Below are 27,790 nucleotides of genomic sequence, written 5' to 3'. Positions count from 1 at the left end.
AGCTCCCAACCACTCTCATACATAATAATGACTGAAAAGCAAAGATGTTTTTCTTAAAAATGGAAACACTTAGAATATTTTTAGAATATTAGACAAAGATGCTATTTGTGCATTAGACTGGTTTAACTCAACTGAAGTCACTAGTATTATTTAGTATAAGCCACAATAAAATTGGGCATAAAAAAATCTACAGAATGCATGCTAATCTACAACTGACCATGCTCATTACAAATTTTCTCCAGTCCAGTTCCTAAAATCCCTTTAGTGGTCACTAGCCCAGTTGTATGTAAAGCATGATTTTAAAGAACACTTGCTTACAGAAAGCAAAACAAAACAAACTTCACAGATATCTGAACGAATTTACCCTGTTATTGACACGGATCTTCAAAAGAAAAATCAGAGATGAGGACGTTCTTAAACCCATTTATTTTAACTCAGGAAGATGTCTCATTACACAAAGACTGGCAGTAAAACTTAAGGGTTGGTGTAGTGCATTCAGCAACTTTTAATTCCAATGTTAATATTACAGGCAATTTCCATTTAAATACTGACACTGTCCCTTTAAACATGGACAAAATCAATAGGGAGAAAGAGGGAAGCAGACATTCTGCACGGCAGGCCCTTGTCAAGCCCTTGGATTACATCTCTCATGTAGCACTTGTGAGAGAAAAGGAAGCTCAATTTCATTGCCACAAAGCTTAGATGATTTTACCAATTCAGTCAGATTTTTAAGCATGCAAGCTTTTAATTAAAACATCACTGATAACCAATGAAAGTTAAAAATGTGTATATGTGTATGACGGTTAATTCAAACCCAACACACTCCACAGAGAAGCCAACACACAGCAGGGCAATCCCCGGTATGATCCTGTCAACTATCGCAAACTTGCAACTGGTGTGGGAGGCTCAGCCCCACGGCTCCCAACCGTTACCCCCACCGCACCCACCCACCAAAGGGCAGGGCAGGCAAGAATGGGTTTTGTGTGGGGCTTTTTCCTTTTTTTTTTTTTTTTTTTTTTTTTTTTAAGGAACGAGATGGCGCAACCCTCTCCCCTTCCCCTCTCCTGACACCACAGTGCCCGTAGCAAAGCCCTGTTCCCCAAGCCGGGTTGAAGCAGCCCCAGCCGGGGGCTGCCGGGCAGGGACCCCTCGCCCCCCCTCGAACCCCCCCCCCGTCGGCTCCCGCCTGAGCGGCTTCACCCGCCCGCCTCTAATAGCGAGCCTGCTTATTTGGCAGTTTCTCAAGTTACTCCCCTCAGGCAGCTTGAGCCAGTAAAACTAGATCCTTTCATCTCGGCGGAGCTCGCTGACAACCAGCCGTCTGGTTTCCTAGGAAACAAAATCTTGGCTAGAAATAGTGAATCATTTCCAGGTCACTTTCAACATGGAGAGTGGAGCAGGGAAGCATTGGACTGAAGAGGAGGTTAAAGCCTTGTTAAGCGTCTGGTCAGAAAAAAATATCAGAAAGCAACTCCATGGCACCCTCAGGAATAAAGGAATATTTATCTACATTGCTAAAAGGTTGCAGGAGTTAGGAGTTTGCAGGGATTGGAAACAGTGCCGTGCAAAGTACAAAAATCTGAAGTACGAATACAGAACGGTTAAATATGCCCACAACTCTGGGGATGTCACTAAAACCATGAAGTTTTTCCATGATCTGGATGCCATATTGCGATATGAACCTGTCACACAATTAGCAGCAGAAGAAAACGGCAGGTGTTCTGCGACTGAGACGCAGCTGAACACAAGCCCCACTACAGAGAGCACGCAAGGTAAAAAAACTGTTTTTGCTTATATTTTTCTCTCTTTGCTTAAAAACCAAAGGGAACAAAACCGAAGCCTGAGTTTGCTCGAGCCGCAGCGGAGGTTGCGCAGCCCCAACAGCACTGTTAGAACTGACTCGATGCACTCCTCGTGCAGGGGAATAAAATGTTAGCACCCACCAGTGTCGAAGTCTGTAAATACAGTGTAATTCTAGCAAAATTATGCTCACTGCTTGTATTGCAGCCTCGGTGAGTACTCACTGGTGTTGAGGCTCCTGTGCTGGGTTGAAATGTTAAATCAAGAAAAGCTGTTTTCTTTCCCTTTGACAATTGTTTGCCGTACTTTGGAAGCAGGTTTTGTAGAGCTTCAATTCAGATGTAAACTCAAAGAAAGATAAAAGTAAAGGGTGAAACTGTCATGATTTTCTTAGTAACATTATTTGTGATGCAAGTGAAAATTAGGATTTCTCTTTTTATTTCTCTGTAACTGAAATTTTAGGTATGATGACTAAAGGTAAATTAAATTATTTTGTATGCAATACAACTTAAATATTTGAGAAACAGAGGGATGTTTAATAATTTCTCATTAAAAATTCTAATGTAGTTAGGAAAGTAAAAATCATTATGTTTATCAGACTATTTTGAGGCAAAACAAATTAATACAACTGCTTTTACTCTGAAGAGGTTTTTACCAAATTATTTGCATCTCTTGTTTTATTCAAGCCTCTCTACATACGCATTTAAGCTATGCTTAACATTTCATTAGGGTCAATCTGCTATTTGACATCACTCAAATCTCCTTGTCACATCCTAAATGTCACTGAAGCATAAGCCCCAATAATAGTTATAAGTACCAAAATTAGATGGCTAAAAAGAGAAATGCAAAGCTTAGCTGTTTGTTCCCACAGTATGTGGTAATTTACCTTAATTAAGATTGTGGATCTGTTTTAAGAAAACAAAAACCACTTCGTGTCTATCAGGGGAGACTGCCAAAGGCACAGAAAGGAGCTGGATATCTAGTTTGCCCTTGTACCCTTCCACATCTCCCTCTACAATGCTGTTTTACAGGTCTAAGGGAAAAGAAATTGCCATTCTTCTTGTCATTGTTTACCTTAACGAAAAGCTTGACCTTAATTTGTCATCCCTAGCAGAAAGCGTCTAATCTGTCCAAGTCACTTTGAAATAAAGTCGCAATTTAATAATATCTTAACTTGTGCTCTCTGCACTGTGTATTGCAATCCATTTTTATTTTTAAACTTGCAGAACTGAGGGTCAAATCTTTGACAAACACTAGCTGTTACACTTCTGAGGACTACATGAAACTAAGATAGTGTCCTTCATCTAAGGATCTGCCCTTAGATTACCCTCTGTGCACCAATTGTTAATCCTAATTCTCATCTGACTTACACCTCTAACAAGTTTAAATCAGAAAAAGTTAATTTCAGTTGTGAATCCTAAACTAGAATGCATTTAAAAAAAATTACTGCTGGGTGAGACACACCTCATTTTGAAGCATTAGGACAGTCTGGTTTTAAAGGTGATATAATTAAATACATCTCTTAAATGCACAAGGATTTATGTTACTCTTAAAAAAAACCCCACCAAACAAGTTTTATGGATAAACAAAAATTAAATGCAACTAACCATAATAATGCAACACGAATGGTAAGAATTTAAATGCAGATTCCAACAACAACCATACTTCAGCCACAAAGAAAACACACTAAGATATAAATGTGTCCTGCAGCTAAGCAAAATGCATACATCCATAACAAGGAGAGTGAACAGCTGTGAGAACATCAGCTTTCTTCATTTAAGGCTACAAGTCTAGGAAGAAATGCCGTACTAGAGGCCCAGTCCTTTTCCCACTGCAGTCAGCGTTGTCATGTCCGCCCAGCTCGGTGCTTTGAAGGGCACTTGTAAGGTCAAAATGCAATGTGGGTGTCCTCCTCTGTAAGGCAAACTGGCCAAAGTACGCCCAAGTCCCTGCAGGTCCTCTCCTGGGCTTCTCCCTTTCAACCGGAGAGTGTTACAGGTAGGAGGGGAAAATGGTCCCTCCCCTCTTTCAAAAAGAGCCCAAGAAGCCTCATTTTGACAGAGCTGGCGAAACCAAGGATGTCTAGACTTATGACTTGGGTAGCAAGAACAAAGTGCTGTCGACAAACTAAAACCTGTACCAAATAATACTGTCCACCTTACTTTATTTTAAGAACCTACTACTAGTTACACTAACTTGTTTTGATTAAAAAGCGTGACAAGGGGCAAGGCACGCTCCCAACAAAATGACTGCATTTTTACCATTCTGCTTCGCCTCACTCTAAATCTTCATACCCATCCTTAATGTAAAGCTGCAAAGCATGTCTTTGTGTTTGATTTGCTCGATTAACTCAACTACTGGGAGACTGCTGGGGAGCAGGAGGAAGGGAAAGGAGGAAAAAGAGACTGTTTTTATGGGAGTGGATGGTATTTCTAGTGTTTCCCCGATGTTTTTTTCATAACATGTAAAATCAGTTTTCTTTTGAAAGTGTAATTGAGGAAACTTATACTGAAAATCACAATCAAATCAAAGCAAGAGGTGTCTCTGGACAAAGTTGGTAGCCATACGCACACCAATTCCCAGCTCATTCATGGAAAGATGACACTTTTTGCATAAGCCCGTAACAGCAGTGCAAGCCAGCGATGTTCATGTTGTCCTCCCAAAATACATGTTTTCAAAGGCAAACACAGAGCCATAGCTTAAATAATCATTTAAAAACATATAACTCAACATGTTCACTGCTCTTAAAATTTAGTTAGTGTATTATCCCAGTAATCAACAACCAAGAAAATCCATGTAGTGACTGATGGTGCACTGTGAAAAATGGTGTCATTCATTAGAGTTCAAATGAATGACCTTCCCATTTTGTTTATTAGTTTTGCTTGTTTCAAGTTAAATCAAGTATTAATAAATTGAGTACTTGATTTACAAAAGTAAAGCTCACCTAGTAATTAATGTTAAGTTACTTAGGCTCTTTTATATTGCTCTCTATGTTTAAATAATAACACACTGACCACTTTCCTTGCCCTTCGCTTTACCACAGCAAATGCAGAAAAATTATCAAATCTCAGTAGAAGTGGATCAGCAATGAGAATATTATCATATGTATAAAACTCAGACAGCTACCAGAAATGCAAAAAGATCCTTCAGAAATGCCAACTTGAAAACGCCACTCGTACCTAGGTTTCCATGGCTTTAACATGAAACATGTCATTGACAAGTTTTATATACATATTTTTTTAGTAAGTGTGCAATACTCTTGTTGAGTAACTTTTTTACTCATCAGGTGCCTTTTTCCCCCATCAAATACTCTAAAATCTTTTGTGCTAACTGTTCTTATTTACTTAAAGTAATACATTGTTTCTTTTTATTATTACAATGTAATTAAACTTCCTCATCCTAGTACCCATGGCACACTCAGCAGCCTTCCAAGAGAGAAGGTATTTCCACTTTCCTCATTTGCCTTGCAGCTCTGAAGCAGATAAAATGCCAGTCCCGGCAGACAGAGGTGGAGGCATGGGCATGCCTTTCCCTGTCAGCCCGGCCGCAGCGGGTAGCAGCTCCTGCCAGAGAAGCAAGGCGGACAGCTGGGAGCAGGCGGAGATCAGGCCACTGCATCTATGAGTCATTCTGAGCCTTGCTGAAAGTCAGGAGGATTTAGGATAATGTTTTCAAACGCAGTTTTCAGTTTCACCTACGTCAGGGATACCAGGTTGCATCCTAACCACACCCCGTTACTGTTCCTTGTGACGAACTACCGCAGTACCTTTGAATGGGTAGCTTTCATCTGCGTGACCTGCCTGGCTGGACCTGGCAGTAGCTCACTCCTCGTACCGTGCATCAACATTTCAAACCTCCTGTCAACATGGTATGTTGAATACAGCATGTCACCATAGAACAACTTAGAAGTCTGTCCTCTGCAAAAATTAAGCTGATTCAGAACCTGTCTTATGTAATGCTGCTTTCTAAACTTCCTTAGCAATTGCTATAATACTGCATTTCAAACAAATGTAGGAATGCTATACTGTGAAAAGCCAGACTAAATCCTGTCAGCTATAAATACGTCTGTTCTCTAGTCACAATACTGTCCTGCTTTCCCGATGCCATTAATGAACTCCATAGATTTCCAGAACTCTTTGCAGAACATTCTTATTTTCTTTGTACTATTCTCTAAATATTCTTACTGGGATTTTTTTTTTTTGTTACATAAATGGATTTGTGGTTATCTGAATCCATATGCAAAGTCCACTTTTATTTGTATGTCTCTTACTTTTCATGATCTACTTTCAAAGTATACTTTTAATGTTCTACCCACCCTGAATACTGAGTCAGAAAAGCATACAAGTCACTAGAATCAAGTTGGTTTCTACAAGAACTTTAAAATACATTTCAAACAGGCTTCATATGTAAGATATAAAACTATTTAATTTGCCTCCTATAACTGGTGTCCCCTTATGGGGACAGGCCAAATTAATTTTAAATTTAATTTAAATACATATTAAGTGTGGAGATTATAAAATTAATAATCTTCTCATTGTGTATGGACATTTTCACTTAAACTAATTTAAGCTAATTTAGTCCATACCTATTTTTCATCTGAAAACTCTTTCCTTCCCAGGTGAAATATCAGTTTCTTTAGAAGATGATGAGGATGCTCCAGGAGATCCACTACTTTTTATGTCCCATGTCAGACCAGTTCAACTAGGTATAGTATGATGGTGCAGAGAGATCAAAAACTAAAAAGCAGCACGGCTGTCAGAGCACTTTATCATAGCTTGAATATGCCGTCATTCTGTTTCTGATCAGCATAGCTTTAAAATAGTCACACTTTTGCACCATCTCCTTCCCAGTTTTATCACTCAGCAGTCTCATGCATCACTAAATACTGGCCTCTGTATGGGAGGTAATACCTGCGTGACCTCCATTCACGTTCAAAACACATCCCATGCTATAGCTTAATCATATTAACCACATTAATTTTGTTAAATGCTAGTGGGAAGTATGCCAAACAGTAGTGTGTGATACCCATGTCAACTTGTGGATTTACTCTAACTCTCGTAATTTCTGCTTAAAGCAGCATGAGTGAACGGCCTGAGGCAGGAGAGATATGCAGAGGTCAGACCTGTCGCACTGAGCAACCCAGATTTGCAGTGGTCCTCAAAGCAACTGTATCATTTCTCCAAGCAAGGGGTGGTTGGCAATGATTTAGTCCAACTGACCATACAACAACTTATCCGGAAACTGTCCTACAACAGTAGTTTTTCCCAGGAGAGTCATTACAGAGCAAAGGCACAAATCTGGCAAGCCAGAAAGAGGAAGAAGATCCTAGGTGTGCACCCCTTCAAGGGGTTGCTAAAGGGAATGGAGGATACTGAACACATTTTAGGCAACATTAGGCAACTGATGAGCTGATTCCTTGCCTGGATGAACAGGAGCAGCGTCCTGAATTTCCTGTGTGCTCTTTCCATTTTTTACATGCCCTCTATGCCCTAGCATACATCCCAGTCCAGTTACAAAAACTTTCACTGAAGAATCTCCAAAGTGCCGTATTCAGGGAGAAAACAAGGCCCCAGCCAAACCTACAGCTTTTATGTCACACACTACACCCCTCTTGCCTGGCATTACAAGAAATTAAGGAAGAGATAAGAATCTCACATGGAATTATATGCACATATATATATAAACAAAACTTTTCTTGCAGTAAGTATCTTAATCAAATGTCTGTGTTACTCAGTGCTTTTGCCACGCTGCCAAGTAGATTCATTTGGCCTGCTAAAAAATCTTCAATTCTGAGAAAGCTGCTATCTAAAAAGCCAGCAAAATCACTTCAATTGCATAGGCTTTCAAGTATGTACTGATAGTAAAATGTCTTTCCCTAGTGCCTCTCTTAGCCTTTAGATTTCAGGCACTATTTCAGACACCACAGAAAGAAAAATGTGAGCCCTTTGTATCTCTATTGCTTAATATTTTGGTTTCATTTCAGCAGATTTCTAATTTTGAGGAAGCGTAGAAAAAAAAGAATTATGGCATAAACACATGTTTCGGATCAAAAAATTATGTATATCCTGTCTTAACAATTTTACAAAAATAAATTAGAGCTAAAATACATTTGAGACATAAGGAAAATTTTCAGTGACCATAACAACTTTGTTTCAAAGTGGTGCTTGTGAGTAAGATATTTTGAATCACAATGTTTTTAAAAGGGAATGAGGAACAAACAAAGCCACCATTTTCCACTCCGCATACTGCAGAATAAATCAGCAATACACCGAGTCACTAAAACTCATTCAAACTAATATTCACAACCAAAAGTGAACTCAGTAGCAAATGAACTTACTAGTGAGAACTACTGGTCTACACAAGAACTAGAAAAACCTTATCCCTCCCAGATTGCCCCACACTCTATGGCCTCGACTGGGAAGTGCAGGGAGCACTTTCCGCATTCTTCTTCCTCTTCTCTTTCCCTGGGCCTTTTCTCTCTGGTGTCCCTGGCACTCTTCTGTAGTGAAGAACGAACCACTCTGGAAATAGAGATAGTTAAAATACTCCTGGTAACCCTGAGCAGAGACTATATCAAGCCTATCTGATGCTGGCAGTTGTCAACCGTGGCAATTCCTACAGTTGCACTCACGTGTAAATAGGCATTTTCTTTCACTGTCTCAGAAAGAAATGAAGAAAGCATCATTGATATGTCACCTGAAAACTACCCTGAGTGAGCTGGCTGCTGCAGAGTCCCAATTAACACAGGACTCACAGGGAAAAAACTGGTATCTGTTAGTACAGGTTTTTCACAACTAGAATGGATTATGGAGACTAGCAAAGAATGCCTCTATTTAGGACAAGTTTGTCCCCGGACAGGTTGTTACACACAAGTATGTTCCACTGAAGCTGTACGTACAAGCAAAGGTCAGATATTTTTGCCATCACACAAAGCTCAGTGACTATAAAGTATCCAGCCCCCATAACCTGGCCTGCCTTTTTAGAATAAGACACTGGCAAAGGCATTTATCACTTCAGTATGACTGCAAAAAAAACTGTGTCAGCTACTGTGCGCTTTCATATTTGCTCTCTTTGATGAAGCACTGAAATTGAGGGGAGGGGGAGTTAATAGTTATTTTTGCAAAGATTTAGAAAATGCATGAGAAACTACTTTACAAACTCATTTGTTAATCAAAATGAATCCTTAAAGCAAGCTGAAACATTGAAAAACTGCTAGAGATTGTATTTCAGTTTTAAGTAACTGCACAGCATCCTTTACCTCCTAATATTAAAAATAAAGTTGAAAACTGGAGAAAATAAAAAAGTATAATAGTTCTGCAGAGTAAGATACCTCAAACTATAATTTTTACTAAAAAAAAGCCCAAATATTTTTGATTGACCTCAACTGAGAAAAGAGTGAGGTTCTGTACTATAAGAACTGGGTTTGTTATCACACAAATATTCTTGCGTGACTTAAGGGAAAACTCTCCATTCCTCAGCTCCCCATAAAAGGGAGCTTTGTTAAGAGTTAAGGATCGGATTTTTCAGATCCCTACCCAGTTTAAAGCTCTCCATGTGTGTAAAACCGAAAGTATTACATGAATGCAGAAAGTTTGGTTTTGATGCTAGTGTCTGTGACTCAAGGCTCGATTTATTATTGTGCTGATACAGCACTTTGTATCTTCCGAACAGCACTTTAATGTCTGAATAACAAAAACGGCTCACTGGTTATTCTCAAAGGTGTGAGGGAACCTATTAGGGAACAGAAGAAAGAAATGTTCCTCTCAGATTAATTAAATTATGCACTATCTTGATAATGGTTTTCAAGAGAAGGAAGAAATGTTGTCAGAATTAACAAAAATGCTGACAAATTAATAACCAATAGCTTGATTTTGATGCCACCTCTGCTCCATCTTTCTCAGGAGAGACAAGTCATGAGGAAACAGCATACTTCATTCTCATTCTCTCTGTCCTCTCCCCACCCCAACCACCCAGTGCAGGTAACCCATATCTGTGTCTCTCCCCTACCCCACACGATACAGGTAATCCAACGTCAGCAATAGAGCCTTCCAAAACACCGGCTTTTATTCCAACAGTAGCAAATGAAGGAGGAAAACACTGGACTGTTAATGAAGTCAGAGCTTTGATACGCATATGGTCAGACAAAAATATCCAGCAACAACTGGAGGGGACAGTGAGAAATAAAAGCATATTTGAACAGGTTGCTGCTAGACTTCAAAAGTTTGGAATTGACAGGGACTGGAAGCAGTGCAGGACAAAATATAAAAATCTGAAACACGAATACAAGAGTGTAAAAAGTGCCCAAGACTCAGGGAGTACAAGTAAAAGTATGAAATTTTTTAATGAACTGGATGCTATTCTGAGGCACAGCATCATCGAACAAGCAAGTAAATCAGATAATGATGAAAGTGAGAGGCCTCCAGAATGGACAGAAGCAAAATCAGAAAAGAACTCCATAGGTAAGTACTTCATACCCATCTATCATTTAAAATTTTTAGTTTTCCAGCACTAGAGAGACCTTAAAAGAACTACAATGAAAAGCAACCAACTAGATTAATGAATTTGCTGGGGGGGGGAGGTCGGTGGGGAACATTGATTGGAAATATACTATTTTGTCCAGTTGCTCACTTTACATTATAAGATAATATTTCAGATTGATTCTTTTTTAAATAGAAATGAGGAAAAAAAAGAGGAAAAAAATATGAAGATGTAGGATAAGATAAAGTGATACAGAGAGATCATTCCAGTCAAAATCATGCAGGAGAGATTGTTTCCAGCTTAGCTAAAAAAATAAATAAATAAATGGATGAGAGAGATCGACTGTGTTACTGGAAAAATGAAGACAGAGAAAAGGAAGTCTGTAGTTATAGACATTACATAAATGAACACTTCAACTGTCTTTCTCTTATGGTCCCCAGAAGCCCCATTTTACTGGCCTTTGGAGCAAGACTCCCAAACTAGGGGGACAACTATTGTGAAAACAGCAAAAAGGAATAGCACCAAGAATGCTGTCAGGACTTGCCTTTGTTTTTCTGTGGTTATTGGCAGATAATTTGGTAATGGATTGATTAATGCAGAATTAGAGTAGACTGACAAACCTACACTACTCAGGAATTAAAACATTTTTTATTGGTATGTACAACCAGAAACAGGCCTGTTGTTTAAGAACAGAATTAAACATAAAACTCTTTATTACACAGTAAGAATCCTATACAGGGGATGATATTACAGTGGCCAAATATAAGACTAGAAGTTAGTAAAGTCATGGAAGAATTCAATAAAAATATAACACAGAGACAGTCTCTGGCTGAAAACTGAGAGCATTTTGAGGGAATATTCACTCTTCAGTTGCCATTTCTAGGCTCTTTGCTAAGGCATCTACTACTGCCTGTTGGCATGAGGAGCATCCTAGGTTGGATGGATCTTTTGATTTGACACAGCACAGCTGTTCTTATGTAGTACACAAATGCGGTGCCCTCATTAACATAGCATTATTTACACAGAAATGCCTGGAGATACAGGTGAAGAGGATTCTGTTAGTAATATGTCAGAAGAGCTACGAGCTGCAGATATAAAGAAAGTTTCTGACTCAGGTAAACTGAAAAGTCTTCTATTTTATATAAATCCCTAGATTTAGTAAGTCAAGGTGGATTTCTAAAATAAGCCCACATTGTAATCATGGTTAGAAAATGCAGAGGCCTGAAAAACTTTTAGGCAGGAGATAATGTCATAACGATAACCATATTTTCAATAAATACAGGCAAACGTGCACATTTACAGTGCTCTGACAAATTTGATAGAAACAGTCTAGTAAGTAACCTTTTCAAAGATTCATGACTCCAGATGTAAAGAAGAAGAAACTATTGGTCTAAGCAAGTTGAGTGCAATGTGTTACTGCATTTACTTCTGCTTAAACTGTCTTTTCCCAAGGATTAGAATTGTTCAGTCTCCTGTGCATAAATTAATACAGCGTTCTCTTTTGCACAATATAATGTGATCAGTATTTAATATAATTATGTAAATGCTTATGTCAGGGGATGAAAACTTAATTTAAGAGTATCACTCCTAGCACTGAATATGAAAGTCGTACACTCTTTACAAACACGGTTCACACCTGAAAGTGTAACTTTCAGGAGAAGTGGGAATTTAACACCCAGCCAGAGACACATTGAAGTCTCAAAGGCTAATGGGCTTGACTGTTCATAGCAAAGGACCTCGTGACCTCTTTCAGCAGCAGCATGGTCTAAATTAGGCGTTAAGGAGTAGTCTTGCAGAATTTAAAATGGTGTAACGTGAACTTGAAAGATTTTAATGTCAAATTAAAAATCTTCTGACAGATGATGTTACTGTAAATACTACTCCAGTGAATCTGGCAGCTCTGCATATAGTGAAAGAAACGGCTATGACAAGTAAGTAAAGCCATGGTTGATCATCAGAGGTAATTTGAGGTATAATGGACAATAGTATTCTTGTTTTACCATTCAAGAACAATTACATTTATTAATTTAAATTTACTAATAAAGAAATACATAACTGGCCTTTTACCAGATCACCATAGGCACTTGAGGCATTCATTAGGGAAAAACAGGTTGTATGAAAAGTGCATTGTGTATAGGGACCTCATTTTGAGAGAGACAAAATATACAAGAAATCATAAATAGTACTTTGTTGGATCCAGTTCAGACTACTTGGCAAAATGCATCAAATTCCATTTTTTCCCATCAACAAGTAAAGTTACTGCATATACATGAACCGTTGTAAGATACTGTAATAATACATAGATTCAGCAGTGCCACTAAACCGTCATCTCACACAGTTTTCAACTGCCAGCAGCTACATAATATTGTAGCAATTTGGATTGCAATCTTCCAAATGAGTTAATTAAGATAAAGTTAACGGAATACTTCTAGTAAAGTTTTGAGTACTAATTTTTGACACTTTTAACATTCCTTTAGGATAAGTGTTAGTTATTAGATATCTATAGCTTACCTTGGTTACCATTTCCCTTGTCAAATGCATGTATTTTAACTGTGTATTTTGTTTGTTTCTGGGTAATTGTAATTGCAATCTGATTTGGTGGGGAAAGATTAAAATAGCAAGTGTCTCAGAAGTGGCTCTGGCTCAGCCTATCCACTCTAAAGACTACTGTTCAGACCTGGGTGGGGAAAAAAAAAAAGGCAAAACCACAGCACTCCATCATGAAGAGATGCAGATTGAGTTTCCAAAATTATTTCCCTCATTTGCAAATGAACAATACAGACTCAAATAATTTTATCAGGTGGTAAAAACCACCTAGACTTTAATGTTATTAATGGTAACATAATTAGGTATTATATAAAGCAAAGATGCATGCTTTTTACATTACAATATCATGGAGACTCTTTATTCTCTAATTGTGATACATGCCTTTTCTAGACACATCAAATAAATTTAAAGTGTGAAACTGGTAAGCAAAGAGATTCTATGTACCTCTGTATTCATAAATTTACTTGCTAATAAATACTGAAAAAGGCAGTCAGCCAAGGATACCGTATTACATTTGTTCTTTGATATCAGTAAATGTCTGACAATCAATAGCCTTTAGGATGTGACTTCTTAAGAACTACTCCATATTCAACAGAACTTTTGTAGAAAACTATTTCCCAACAAGCATGTATTTATACTTTATAGGCATATACTCATGTGCCTCTAAAAAAAAATTGTAAAAAAATAATTTGACGTAAGAAAGAATTTAGAAATTCTATTCATGTTGTACCAAGGTATCTTCCTAATCAGTACATGGAGCTGATGTACTCTGCAGTTGGAGTTATACAGACACGTGTCTGGATGTATACTAGCTAGCCTGGCAGACATCTGCTTTCTAGCCACTACAGCTGTGTAAATGCACAGAGGTGCACAACCACCCTCAGAAGTGCACGTGCTTCTCACGATCTTACATGTGGACCTGAGTTATCAGCCACAGTAACATCATTGCCACTGCCAGTCTTTATAAGCAGCCCGGTCAGGCTTGCCATACTCTAGAAAGGAAAAAACTCAGATGCTATTAGCCAGAAGACAAATACACCAGTTTCAGGAAAATATCTAGTTATTAGAAGTTTCATGGTACTGTTTTTCTCCTCTGCCCACACGTATTTGCTCTAATACCCACCTGAGAAGGGAAAGGCAGGGGTAAATAAACCTCTACAGAGGGTGGCAGTTTGCTGCAGGGTGCCCGGCAGCGCCGCCCGGAGTCCCCGTCCCAGCGGCCTGGCCAGCAGGGGGCGCAGGAGCACCACGCAAGCACAGCCCCGGTCGGTTTAGGGAGAGGCCTAGGAAAGGCTGGGGCCACTGGAAAAAGATGCCCGTTTTAAATCAAGCTGGAAATAAAGTCTTAGTAATTTTGACTGATGTTCTGTTTCATGGGGTCACTTTTAAGGACAGCTAGTTCCAGAAATCGAGTCAGAAGAGCAAATGGCTTCAGTTTGCACAGGCAGTAGTTGATATGTACATTCCACATGTGTCAGACTGCAGTACAGGTGTTCGATTAAATCTGAAATGCCATGGGAAACAACACTGGAGATTAAAACAAGATTCCAGATTGCCAGTAGCCTTTAGAAATATCTACAGCATGTATTTTGTTTCCAAAAAATGACTTTTCTTGTCAGTATTTTTTTAGGTTTTTTGGTGCCCTCCATATTTTACTGTATGTCCCTGTCATGACAAACGTGGTGTAAGTCATGACACTGCCACTAAGCAAGGGCTTTTTAAAAATTGGTTGTTTAAAGTCAAGATCTTAAGTTGGTAAATACTCAGGCACTTACATTGGCTTCTTTTGAAAGTTTACTGCTGTGTGCTTAGAATTTTAAAATGTGCAGACCTCAATTTTAAATTTTAAAACATTATCATGTTTTAATACATATGTCCCAGGCTGGTGCGACGTAGTGTTTCAGAGAAGTGCAAAGGCAAAAGTTCTTGATCATTCACTGGCTTAGCCCAAGGGATACTCAGGCTGCAGACACAAAATTCTAACTGTGCGCCCAGAGCTGTCTGTATCCAGTCTCACAGATCTGCATGACAGAGGTGGCAGCAATTTTGCAAGCTGTTGGAGAGTAAACACAGGCCACACACTGAAGTATTTTCTCTAGATTTGACATTCCCCGCTCCTCTTTTATAGCATACAAGACACACATGAGAATAAGGATTAGGAGACAAATTGCTAATCTTGCCTCATGAGCCAGAAAACAGGATAAATAGTGACAGTGACAGAGTGCCAAAAGAGAAGAGCTTGTATCAGTCTGAGTGGGTAAAAGGAAAGACTGTGATAGCCTTGTGAGCAATGCTTCAAACACAAAGTTGAGATTAAGCATATTTGCTGGCAACTGTCTATAGCTTCACCAAACAATGCGGACGGAGCCACTGTGTTTTATCCATGCCAGAAACTGTCGATGGTTTCTTCTGTTTGGCTCAGTCTTGTTCTCCTCATGCCCTCCCTCTAAAAACTCTGAAGGGTGGCTTGGAAAAAAATCCAGACTCCCTACCCAAATTCTTGGCTGGCCAAGGGGAAAAAAAAAAAACAAAACACATGATGCTGGTCACATCATAGAGAATGCCTAATGCAAACAAGGTCGTATTGATTTGGGGGATAATTTTTAATAAAATGGCTCTAGATTATGCTTTATTGCTCAATGTTTAGGGGCAATATTCTTGAATGGATTGAGAACAGGCTGGGAGCCAGAAACTGCTGTCATCGATCTGCCATGTGGCCTTCACCATTTAATCTCTGTACAGCAGTGTCCTCACCTGGAAACCAGGATCGGAAAGACCACTTGCATCATCCGCCTGTCCACCCACCGGTCCCAGGGCGGAGGGGTGGAGTTCTCCCTTAAACACCAGCGGGCCAATGGCAGAGGAGCGGCGATCTCCTCCCCGTGGAGGGGAGCCCGGGGACACCTCTGTCCCTCTGATGCCCGATGTAAACCCCTCCAAGCCACAGCTGGGGGGATGCTCTGAGGACAGGCATTTAGTACTTTTATCACGCAAGCAGGCAGCTTTGCAGATCAGTCACCCAGGCACAGCTCCCTGATGCAATGTCAGGACCGTTGCCCCTTTTGGCGTTAATTCAGTGATTCTGAATCAGTTGCTTGGGAGTCTTTCAATTTCAGTATGTATTGAAGCATCCCTTAGGAAAGTCACCGTCTTGCCTGTTCTGCTGCATAGAGGTTCACCAGTTACTACGTATCTTACAACCACGATCAGCAAACCATTTGACAAATTCTGATCGAGGTTTAAGTAACTTAAGAGTTTGCACATTGAATCTATAAACTTGTATTATGCAGCTGTTAACATGGTGTTCTGGATTTATTTTAATATAAGTACATAAACTCTGCTCTTAAGCCCACTGCTGCAGAGAAATGGCAGCTCTGATATATTAAGAGATGAAATCTTTAAAACAAGTTATCATTAATGGCATTCTGAAGTTAGTGATCCTCAAGACTAACTCAAGATCTGTTTAGTTAATAAGAATTCGGTATTTTTTTTTTTACAGAAGTCCTTGAAGATGAGAGAGACTTTGCCAACTCCACCCTGGCAGCTGCGGAAGCTACACAAATAAAGAAGGAGACAATTGACATAGGTAGGTCAAGACTGTGCCCCGATGGTTAAAACAGCACATTCTACTTCACTGGGAACCATAGATTCCTATGGTTTGTATGTTATTCCCGCACATGATACTCCTCCTACTTCTAGGTTATGATAAAATTTGTTTAAAATCTGGGGTTTTTTTTTGTTTGACTTCAAAGTGAAAAAAAAGCATAAACACTTATTTCTCCTTCCCTCAATTAATAAAAGATGTTATTTTCCCAGACAACATATTCCTTATTATGCTAGATGTGGTAAGCCTGCATTTGATTGTGACACAAATACTGTTCTTTTTCATACACGGTTGCTAGAGAGGATAAACTGGAGAGGTAAATAGCTGCCTCAGAAACACTGAACATTTTATGCCTTGTCTGTCTTTTCAAACTATTTCATGACAGTGCATTTAATTTCACATTATTCACTATCAAACAACTGCCATAAATATTCTGAATATTTTACAAGTTAAACTGAAATCAGAGCCTCAGCAATATGTAGAAGTCATACATTCAATAACAAATATTGAGGAGAAGATTTGGTTTATTTAAAACATTACAATTTAACATTAGAATACATTAGGGATATTAATCTTCTGGAATCAAGGAGCGTAGAAACCATGGAAGATCATTAAAAAAAAAAGCATCAGAGGAAATAACAATGACATTGAAATCTACTGACCTGACATCCTGGATCAAAATGTACTTTACAGTACTGTTTACATTCAGAAGTTAATGGAAAGAATAAAAAATTCTATTATAATGATTCTGTGAACAACAATGCTTTGCCTTTTTACACTAAAAGTTTCTACCCTAAGAATATTTCTATTGTATGCATCAGTATTTCTGTGATCCCAGCAAGAGCTTCCTTCTCAGAAATTTATGGTTTCTGGAGTCTGGGTGTTGAGACACCCTATCCAACGCAGCTTTTACAACGGCTCGCATAGGCTGACCTTGATCATGAAAGACAACTGTAAGGAGTGTGACACTGAGCACACCACCAGAGCAATGCCATCACAGCAATGACACACAGAAACACAAGTTACATTGAGGGTAAAGTAAAGCTGTGTCCCTGAAAGTTCAGAGACATAGCGAGGTCATACTAGTGCAAAGAGAAGAGTTCATACACAATGGCACAGAATAAAATGTCATGCAAATCAACTGACTGCCTTATACACACAAATTCCCTGTACCTGTCATGTAATACCCAATTGAGGTGTACATGTGCCATTGCCAAAGGCAGAAAGAAATTACACAGCCAGCATGGCTGATAGAATGAACACATAAATGAAAGCCATGACGTTTTCTAGTACTAGTTTAAAAAAAAAAAGAAAAGAAAAGAAAAAATCACTCAAGAGCCCAGCAGTGGACCTACTGCTCCGTTTTGGCCCAAGGTTCTATTTCCAATAGCTGTAAGTGTTAAAGGAAGATGCAAGAATTTTCTTAAGAGTTATGGGGTAGCCTATTTATGAAAAATCACTTTTATCTAGTACCCCAAGTATATCACACACAAATGCTTATGAGAGTATAATTTCTGATTCTAAGTTTTACATAGGTATGAAATTTATTCTTCCATATGGCTTATAAAAACCAGTATTTGTCAAATCACTTAAGAAAAAACAAGTTATAAAACAAATATGAATTCCAAATACTACTCTGTGCATATGTTAGCAAGTACCATTATAGAAAACACATCAAATGAACAACTGCTTATTTACCAACCATCTCTTAGAGTCTAAACCATGCACTCAGTTTTTCAAAACATATAAGGAATATTTCCTTCTACCCTTTACTGAAAACTGTGTTGAAGATAATTGATCTATGACATCACCTACCAAAAGGATGAGAATTAATCTTTATTTCCCTCCCAAGCTGAAAAGTAATTTCACTCAAAAGTGAACGTTCAGCCTCAGAGAAGTCTAAGCCCAGAGTCAGCGGAGTTGAGTTTTCATATCCATAGATGATTTCAAGAATTCTGAGGGCTCCTGAATTTTACTTCTGAATAGTTCTTTATGCTGCAAAAGAGTGCAAAGCTACTACAGCCTCAGGTCTGCAGAAGGGAAAAAAACCCGGCAAGTAGACATGCAGAAATATTATATAATGATGCTTCTATCCTGTTAGGGATGGAATTTTGCAAAGAACTCAGATGCTGGTAGAATAAAAAGTAGTTCTTCTGTCTTCCCTGTTTTGTCACTTAAGCCACATAGAATACTTTTGGATAGAGCCATCCCTACATATAGAAAATGCAATTTATGCTGAAGCTAAGGATTTCCACAAAAGCATTAATGAACTGTTTGCTTTCCAATTTTTCATCTGCTTATCTCCATCACAAAAGCTCTGTATCAGAGACAAGCCTTTCACTCAAAAGTAAAAAAACATGGCTGTCTCCTAAAGGAAGGCAAAAGTATGCAACTTTTCCTAGCATCCCTTCCTGCCCTCCCTCATGGAATCTGGGAAAGGCACACCTCAAAGCCCAGCTGCCATGGTAGCTTACTAAAATGAGAGGGGGACAATGATCTTCTAGGGCCCCAGTCCCTGCTCATTTCATCACAGCAGCGGGGGCGCGTGTATGACCCCACAAAGGGAACGGCTGCAGTCCAAGCAGTGAATCCACAGACCTGTGCCCTTACAAATGGCACCAAAGCCTCCCCAGGCCTGCTGTACCCACATCGCCTAGGAGAAAAACTGGAAGACACACCTGGGCTAATCAATGTGCACAAGCATGTTATGCAAATTGACTAACATGTGAGATACAAACCATCCACCTACGCTTATGTGTTTAATAAAGTGTTTTACATTTGTGTTGCATCCACAGGTACATTTTGGAATGCAGGGGCAGAAAGAAAGATAGGGCTTACGAGAAATGCCAATAAATAATTTGATTTAGGGAGGCATGTGGCAGAAGACTTGTTATAACTAATGGGTTACAACATTTTTAATTGAAGATCGGTGTTACCTTCAGAGAATGACAATAATATTGGCAATTTATTTGTCTAAGTCCAAGTCTATTTTATTTAAAACTGCATGTTTCTATAGATGATGATTCTATAAGCACTACCTCAGAAGACAGATCTTGTACGCCAGTAGCAAAACAGATAGTCGGGACAGGTAAGTATTAATTTCCATGCATTTGTTCTGAAACAAAATCACATTGTAATTTCAGTACTGAAGCTGGAGCAAACAGATCTCCACTGTAAACACAGCTCTACTTTTCTACTTCTGACTCTAGTCTAGTTTTATCACTAAACTTAAAAATTAGTTTCATAGCTCTACTCCCTGTCATGAGCAAAACTTGTATTAATACTGTAGTTCAACTTTGCATTCTCTACTTATCTGATGAGCAGCATCAGAAGCAGGTAGTAGGTAAGATTTTTTTCTTCTATTGAATCCCCAGTAGCATCTTCATTTGTATGAAGATTCTAATTAGAAACCATACTGGAAAGCCATTTTCTTATCACTACTGATATATTGTTACTTTTAAAGCTTAAGGCCTGTTGCTTTCCTGCATGTAGCACTCAGATACATCTGTCTTTAATTTGACAACAGCAGCTACAAAATTACACTGACAAAATGTGGAGTTTTAAATGCCTTGAAGAAACAAGAGACTTCACTTGCTACACATTTTGCATACTTAAGAGAAATTTAATCATATATGGATATTAACATTGCAAAGTTAGAAGCTTTTCATAACAAGAGATTATTATAAACATTAATTAATTCTTCAGCTCGTTACCAAATCATTAGCTACAATTACACTTTAATGTATGTATATTCAGCAATACTCAGTTGTTGTTTCACTTTTATTTTCAGACAATCACATTCCGTTAGAAGAAACACAAAATCACTTTAAAGTTATTACAGTTAATGATACTGGAGCAGGAAAACACTGGAGTGATAATGAAGTCAGAGCTCTGATAAACATATGGTCAGATGAAAAGATACAACAAATGCTTGAAGGGGCCACAAGAAATAAAGAAATATTTGAAGAAATTGCCAGAAGGTTAATGAAACGTGGTATAGACAGAGACTGGAAACAATGTCGCACAAAATACAAGAACCTAAAATATGAATACCGTGCACTGCAGAAGGAAAATGAGCATCTTGGTAATCCCAGGAGAAAAATGAGATTTTATGATGAAGTTGACTGTATCTTGAGAAGACAGCCTCTGGGTCCCTCGAGCTGGGGATGTGAAAGTTCAAGTCTCCGATCAGGTACTAAAAACTTCAGTGATAAGATAAAGCGCTTAAAAATGAAACTTAAAGTTGGCTGTTGACCCATGCTGTGGGGGTGAAATATGTGGCCAGAATGGGGAGGGAAAATAATTGAAGAACTTGTATCTGCATGGTCAGATAGGCAATACTCAGCGAACCAAAATGGTATTAGGAGGAGTTCAGAAGTGAGAACATTAACAAAAAGTGAAAACACTCAAAGTGTTCCATCTTATTGAAGAATCTTTGTCCTTTTGGAAGCTTAAGTGAGATTCAGTGAAATGGTGCTAGAAAATGTGACAGGTTTTAGAGGTGATCAAGCAGGCACGTAAAGTATTATGGATAGAGAACCGCAAGCCAAGTGCAAGGAGTGAAAAGAAGCAACCTTCCTTAGTTCAATTCACACCACAGTCAAGAGAGAGAAATCCAGGACTGTGATGTTTATTTGAGCACTTGTAATTATTATATTCATTTTGCTAGAGCAGTAGCAGTTTTCAAAGCAGAATTTGCTGCTATTTTGCTATAAAAAGACCTCTCTGACTTAGGAACTGCACAGGTAACCTTGTATCTGCCGTAAGGCTGTAAGGGTTCTCATGGCTAGCCAACTGCTCCAGTTCTCAGGGGCATCTGCTCCAGCCAGATCAGATGCCCTTGTGAAAGCAACTTAACCACTGCAGCTTAAAGCTTAGTGAGTTATGGTAAACCACAACTAATTCTGATTTTTCTCAATATGTTAATCATAATTTGCGACATCACAAATGTTAGTTGTGGACTTGAGCAATTTCTGCAGCAGAGGTCAGATGGACAGCTTCAGCAGAAACTGCTGGAGCCTTCCTTAAGCCAGCTGTCTTTACTCATGAATCAGAGCCCTAAAGCAGAGTCCAAGGACACCATACGGTAGTGTCATTAGTTGAGGCTGGAATGACATCCATACAGCCATGGGATGACACCACTGCTCACCTGCCTCATTCTTGTGCTCAATCTCATTCTTAAGACATTTTCTTCTAAATCCAGAAACTGAAGATATTACTGCTCATTTCTGCTCTCTGTGAATGGAATTTGTCAACACCAAGAGTATTTGAGCCAACCTGGCTGGTTTACATTTTAGCATGCTGAAAAAGGACTGTGTAATCTGTGCAGTGAACGCTGATGCAAGAGACAGTAAAACAATAACCTTTCAAAAAAGCAATAACCTTTCAGAAAACCTTTAGTTATTAAGCTGCTCAAGGCATCTGCCAAATAAATGTGTCTCATCCCTGATTTTAGTTAGGTGCCAACCTAACTTTTCTAGAAGATTCTCATTGCTCCAGGTCACTTGTCCCAATGCATTTGCTTTTGTAGTATAAAGCTTTTTGGTGTCTGACTGACTGTGCTTTAAGAATCTCTGCAAAATACTCAGTCACCTTGCTTTTCTCTTCTAAATTTCAGTGGGAGATGTTACAGCAAACACAGGATCCTTGAGTATCAAGAGAAAAACATGGAATGATGGTAAGAGCCCCTGATTTTTTAAAGCTTCTATACACTGCTCACAATATCACAGTCATGGTTGTGGTTTCCTCATGTTATACCACGTGTCAGTAAACGAGAGGAAAAATTACATGTTTAGACATAACCTGTATTCTCTTGTACAACATGTTAGACATTTCATGTTAGACATGATATGTCTAACATGTTGTACAAGAGAATACAGGTTAAGACAGCTATTCCAATGAGAAGATATGGTGTAGAATCACTGAGAGATGAAAATGAAGGAATAGATGGAAATATGCAGCATGCAATCTGCTATAGGAAAGGTCAGGAGCTGTTTTTCTACCAAGCAGAATTGTCAGGCCCTAAATAATCAAAAAGTCCAACAATAAGGGATGGCAAACTTAGCTTTTAGGAGGCTCCCCTCCTGTTTTTAGTACTAAAATGATGTCTTATCTACAGACAGATGAACACAAATCCAAACACCACAACATTTCTGACTTCAACCTGCAGAGTACACCATCACAAACCGTACTAACAGGACTAATTCTGTATGATTAAATATAGTTTCATGTATTGCCTGTGAGATAAGTACATCTTGTTGAAGTCAGTGGCTAGGCAAAGCTGAAAGTTTCAAATATGAGTGATTTTTACAAGGTCTGCTTCCTTCCTACTCGCCATTATACAATGACACCTTACACAATATCAGGCAACACCTGCCAAAACAGTGTAACAGAAGGACAGCATTAGGATAATCTATCATGTGCTAAACTTCAGCGTCAGCAGTTCACTGACTTGTGCCCTCTAACTACATACTTTGCTTTCGTTCACAGAGGTGTCACCTGTTCCACTTAAGAAAAGTGCTTCTGAAAACACCATACTTCACTTCCAAAAACTATTAACAGAGAGAGCGCACACAGTAACAGAAGGCAAAAAGTTACTGCTAGAAAGGCTTTGTAAGCAGGAAGAAATGCAAGACCTCAGCAGAACACAGCTGTATGCTGATCCATCAGCCAAACAACAGGTTGGTTTAATGAACTTTCTATGAAATTAGAGTGCAAAGAGTTTCTCTCAGATAGTAAAAGACTAAATAGACTTATTTATAAGTGTAGGTCACCCACATGAGTACATGGTTGCTCCCCTTTAATATATTCACCTTCAGTCATTTAAACTAAAACAAGGTATGATCATAATCCTTAACTGTGAGCTTTTAGCAGTGATGTCAGTTAGTCTAATAAAAGATATAACCTCTGCCTACATGCCTTGGCTCACCTATATGCCACAATTAACAGGTTTAATTGAAAGAAAATAACACTGATCAAAGAAAACATGTACAGTTAAAATTTCATCCCATCATTTCCAGTTACAGTTTCTATGACCTTCCTAGCAAGTTAGTCCTCTGCAATTAACCAAACAGTGAGGCAAGGCTGGAGGGGAAAACAAAACAATTCCTTTATCAGCATTTACCCTCCTAGCCTCACCACCTGCCTAAGCTAGCATGGGGAACCATCCCCATCTGCCCGCTGAAGGTATCGTACTGTGCAGCAATGAACTGGAGAATTCAGTGAGCCAGAAAGAACATACACAAAGTTGATGCCCACCTAGAAGGGGCAGGTATGGATTCTGCTCCCTGTTCTATACTAAGCAAGGGGTCTGCCTTGTTGAGTAACCAACTGAAGTACAGAAAACACAGATAGAGTGCAGGGAAGAATGACATAGTACGTGACAAATGCCATGCCATAACTAACCATCACTCTGCAAAATTCTGCTAGCCACTACTCCATATTGTGATTGTGGAAGTACTCTATAGACTATACTGTCTAAAAGAGATGCATTTTCAGGGTTTTCCTTTCAGTGTATTCAAGCAGAACAACTCATTTCTGGACTTCAGTCATGTTTGAGCATAGACCTGCACAGCACTGCCAAAGTCAGTTCTGGGCAGACACAAGGGCACAACTGAAATCAAATAGTGAAGTCCTTACCACAGCAGCAACAGCTGCCAGGTTTGTTTATACACTGAGGCCTAAATTCCACCCAAGTTCCTCTTCACAAAATCTTACACAAAAATGTTACTGGATATAGTGCTTTGTTTTCTGCTGTATGGTTAATTTCTTGTTAATTCTTTTATGAGAGACATTATGAAGGTAAATAATTTCCACTAAGGTAGATATTATCTGCCATTTGATTAGCATTATTAAAATAATTCTGAGAAGTCAGAGAAAAATCCCTAGAAAATCATAGTTTTTAAATCATATTCATCTGTACAGTGACATGGACATACAGTTGTTCCAGTGTATGCTTATCTACCACTTTCCACATTTTATTTTGGTTTCTCAGTATAAACCTTCTTTGTCTTGTAATACTAGTATCATCATTGGTTTAAAAATCTCTCTTCTCTCTTTGCAATGAGTTGGTTCAAAGATACATCCTTGAACTTGCATCTATTATATCACTTACATACAGAACTGCTGTCTTTGGTAGGAGAACAAGGGATCTGTCCTTGCTATCACCACACAGTCAGGTATTCCTGCTGAGCCAGCTGAAGACCTGGCCATTCCTAGCAGCACTACAATCACAGGTTACTCCTTCCACATGTGAACCAGAAAAATGTGTGATCCAACCCTAACTCACTCTAGTACATTTAAACAGTTTAGTTCAATTTAAATTTAAATTAAGTTTTTAAAGTAACTCTACTGAATGTAACATGGATCACTTGCATGTTCTGCTCTACTTGCTCTGTTCCATGCGTTCCAAGGCTGAAGTTACATAAAGCAGCTGAGGCTGAATTGAGGACTCATTGCAACAAGAAGATTCCCTTTTTGCTATGTCTACTTTAAGCAATCTGATGTATGTTATATCACCTATAAACCAGTTCAGCTCACTAACCTGACACAGAACTAGCCCAGCTGGGAAAAAACAAAAAGAAAGTACAAATGGCTTTCTGTGTAGTGAGTGAGTTGAAACAAGCCAGCAAGTTCCCAGCTGTACTAGCCCTGACTTTGAGCAGCTCAAAGGTTGTTTTTGTTGCAGTGTGACTGCACTCCCAGAATAAAGGCTAACCTGAGGGAGGCAGTTAGCACTGCCATCAAGACAAACCTCACTTAAAAATCTAAGTGATGCACAAGAATCCCAAGCTTTCTAAAACTTCACTGTCATTCAGTACAATGTCCTCCCCAAAACTTTCTCTTCTTCCAGAAAATAAAAAGTAAATGCTTATTTTATTAATTAAAAGAACCAGGTCTTTCAAGAAATAAGAATCTGTTTTTAAATGCTGTTGTTCAGGTGAGAACTGCACAAAAGCACTGAGCCAAAGGACTGCCTAAATTCTCAGCAGGTTAGAGCAGAGAATTGCAGAGCACACTTGCAGTCTCTACTTGGAAACTGTTCCTATCAATACATGAAGCCAGAACTGACAGAAAAAAAAAAAAAGAACACAATTGGCTTTCCAAGCAAAAGATTTTTTTTTCTCAGAAAACATGCCTGCACTTTCCAGAGAGTGGGATTTACCTGACAAACAAATTGCACAGAAGGTGGACTCCCTTTTGTGTGAGATTCCACTTCTATTCTTCTTTGTGCCTTCAAAGCATAGCTTGCTTTTTCTAATTGTTTTGTCAGAAAGCTATCTCCTTCTTTCCTGCTGTTTACATTTATTTTTGGTCAAAGATGACAAGAGATATCAAGTGCATGGGGCATTTGGCATCATGTAATATTTATGTGCTACTCCCACTTATATACATAACGATTAATGTATGTACTTGAATACGTTGGACGGTGAGATAGATTCATCAAAGTGGCATCAAGAGAACCTTTCTTCACTGGAGCTGTAGTTATGATTCCATATCACTTTTTCCTTAAGAGACAAAATAACATGAATGTTGCACATTTATAATTCCAGTTATCTAGAGCTATGGTCTGTCTCCTCTTGACAGCATCTCCTAGGGTAGTGACAATGGGCTACACAGAATGTTGGCAGAGTGAAGTATTTCTCAAGAAAAGTCCCTTCAAAAATAGCATTAGTTAATGCAACTCATCCTTCCAGGGTATTTTTATATCCACTTGAGCTTGTGCTGTGGCTCTGCTCTGATCACAGCTTTACATTTATTACAGTCAGACAATATTTAGTCTAGGCACACTTACGGGCAAGTTAAATGGGACACCATCTGACACATGCAGAATGGTTATGTGTGACAGTACTGTCGTTGGACTGAAAGGGTTTGGGGAGGAGAGGCCTTCTTAGGTGTAGATCCACATGGTTCCTTTTTAGCAGAAAGGCCAGACCATGTTGTTTCCATTTAACTGCTCCTGGGAATCTTAATAATTACATCATTAAAATGATCCAGCTTAAAAATAAAAACTAACACAAAGTAATGATGGCAAGAGCAGCAATCCTATAAAAGCCAGAGATCTTTGCTCTTCTCCCTCCTCAAATATCTGCACTGTTATGAGGGAGGCACTCAGATTACTGTGAGGACAAACCTGTCTCCTCCCCAGTTTGCAAAGATACTGACATTTTTGAGCTGTGGCAGATAAATGGTGTAATCACCACTCCGACCTATATTAAAAAAAAAAGTTCCATTCTTTTGTAAAGCACCCTAATTCACCGAGATGAATGGGTCACTTTACACGGCTTTGATAGGGCTGTTACCCTGGAAAGTCCTCTGAATGCCCCATTTAGATTATTTCCTGGTAGACCAAACTATATTTGGGCCAAATGCATGGAGAATGAGCTTCAGGGAGCAGAACTACTTGCATTGTTGGCAGATCCACAAGCGCTATCAGCATTGCTGTCCGCTTAAAAGACTAGACTGGGCCCCTCCTTTGTTCCTTCTGCAGCAAGGTCTCCTTTGTGTTGGCACAAGCACTCTTGTGGCCAAGTTGTTAACTGACAGAACTGATTTAAATTAAAACGAACCTAGTAAAAAGCCCCTCCAAACAACCCAGGGTTTTTTTTTTTTTTTTTTAAGTTCAAGGAAAGTAGTGTAAGAGCCGGCAGGAAGAGCAGCCAGGACGCTTTACTTGAACTGAACTACCCAGCATCAACCTCCTGTGCACAACCCTCCCTCCATGCTTTAGGCTCAAATTTAAGGTGTGGGCACACAAGCCAACAGAGCAATCCTGTGAAAATTACCGGAGAGCTGTATCATACCTACACGGATGAGTTAACTACAGTCAATGAGAAGGAAAACGAGCAGTCTCACCCCAGCTCTGCAGCCAGGTTAATGTAATGGAAAGTCTGTTGGCCACAATAAACATAATGGCTGTCTCTGAAACGTCTTCTCGTATATACATGTTGGCACCACTTCCCTCCTGGTTTTTCCACTCCTTACATATTATCTCATTCCAGTTGGTTACTCCACATCCAGAGATAAGAGCTGAGACCGAACTTGGTTAGAATGGAAATCTGGCTTATCTTCACTTTCTGAAAACCAGCAAGCAGGAACCTGAGCCCTGCAGGAAGTTGTGTAAAACAACCGAGCGGATGTAACAACTCACCACAGCAAAAAGGTCTTGCTCCTCCTCTCTTCCTGCAGGAGTAAGCTTTGTGGCATGTAATTAAACTGGGCTGTCAGCCCCTAGCAGCACAGAATGGCCTATAAACGTAAACCAAGATAGAACTAAAGTGTTATTACATCCACGTTCAGCAAGAGTCTCTGAAAGTACTCAAGAATGTTTTACCAGCACATACATCATGAATGTTCTGGTAA

General features: G+C 39.1%; 2 protein-coding genes across 5 annotated transcripts in view; one reads left to right on the top strand and one right to left on the bottom strand.

Annotated features, from left to right (window-relative positions):
- PPAT (phosphoribosyl pyrophosphate amidotransferase) overlaps nt 1-27,790 on the bottom strand; it is a 47,043-nt gene that overhangs the window by 14,822 nt on the left and 4,431 nt on the right. The window lies entirely within an intron of this gene.
- The window catches only part of PAICS (phosphoribosylaminoimidazole carboxylase and phosphoribosylaminoimidazolesuccinocarboxamide synthase), a 51,177-nt gene continuing 23,719 nt past the window's right edge, over nt 333-27,790 (top strand). The window contains exons 1-10 of one of the 4 annotated variants that reach the window (XM_086746074.1): nt 333-1,772; nt 6,419-6,505; nt 9,822-10,259; nt 11,304-11,393; nt 12,138-12,209; nt 16,325-16,411; nt 19,446-19,517; nt 20,220-20,621; nt 22,047-22,106; nt 22,919-23,109. In XM_086746074.1, the coding sequence (XP_086602200.1) occupies nt 1,385-1,772; nt 6,419-6,505; nt 9,822-10,259; nt 11,304-11,393; nt 12,138-12,209; nt 16,325-16,411; nt 19,446-19,517; nt 20,220-20,621; nt 22,047-22,106; nt 22,919-23,109 (1,887 nt within the window). In that variant the 5' untranslated portion in view covers nt 333-1,384. The remainder of the gene's footprint in view (nt 1,773-6,418; nt 6,506-9,821; nt 10,260-11,303; nt 11,394-12,137; nt 12,210-16,324; nt 16,412-19,445; nt 19,518-20,219; nt 20,622-22,046; nt 22,107-22,918; nt 23,110-27,790) is intronic. The other 3 variants (XM_086746075.1, XM_086746076.1, XM_086746077.1) reach the window with 3 other exon arrangements.

Source organism: Chlamydotis macqueenii, chromosome 4 (genome assembly GCF_036417535.1).
Source record: "Chlamydotis macqueenii isolate bChlMac1 chromosome 4, bChlMac1.mat, whole genome shotgun sequence".
NCBI lineage: Eukaryota > Metazoa > Chordata > Aves > Otidiformes > Otididae > Chlamydotis > Chlamydotis macqueenii.
This window is presented reverse-complemented; position numbering and strand designations above follow the sequence as displayed.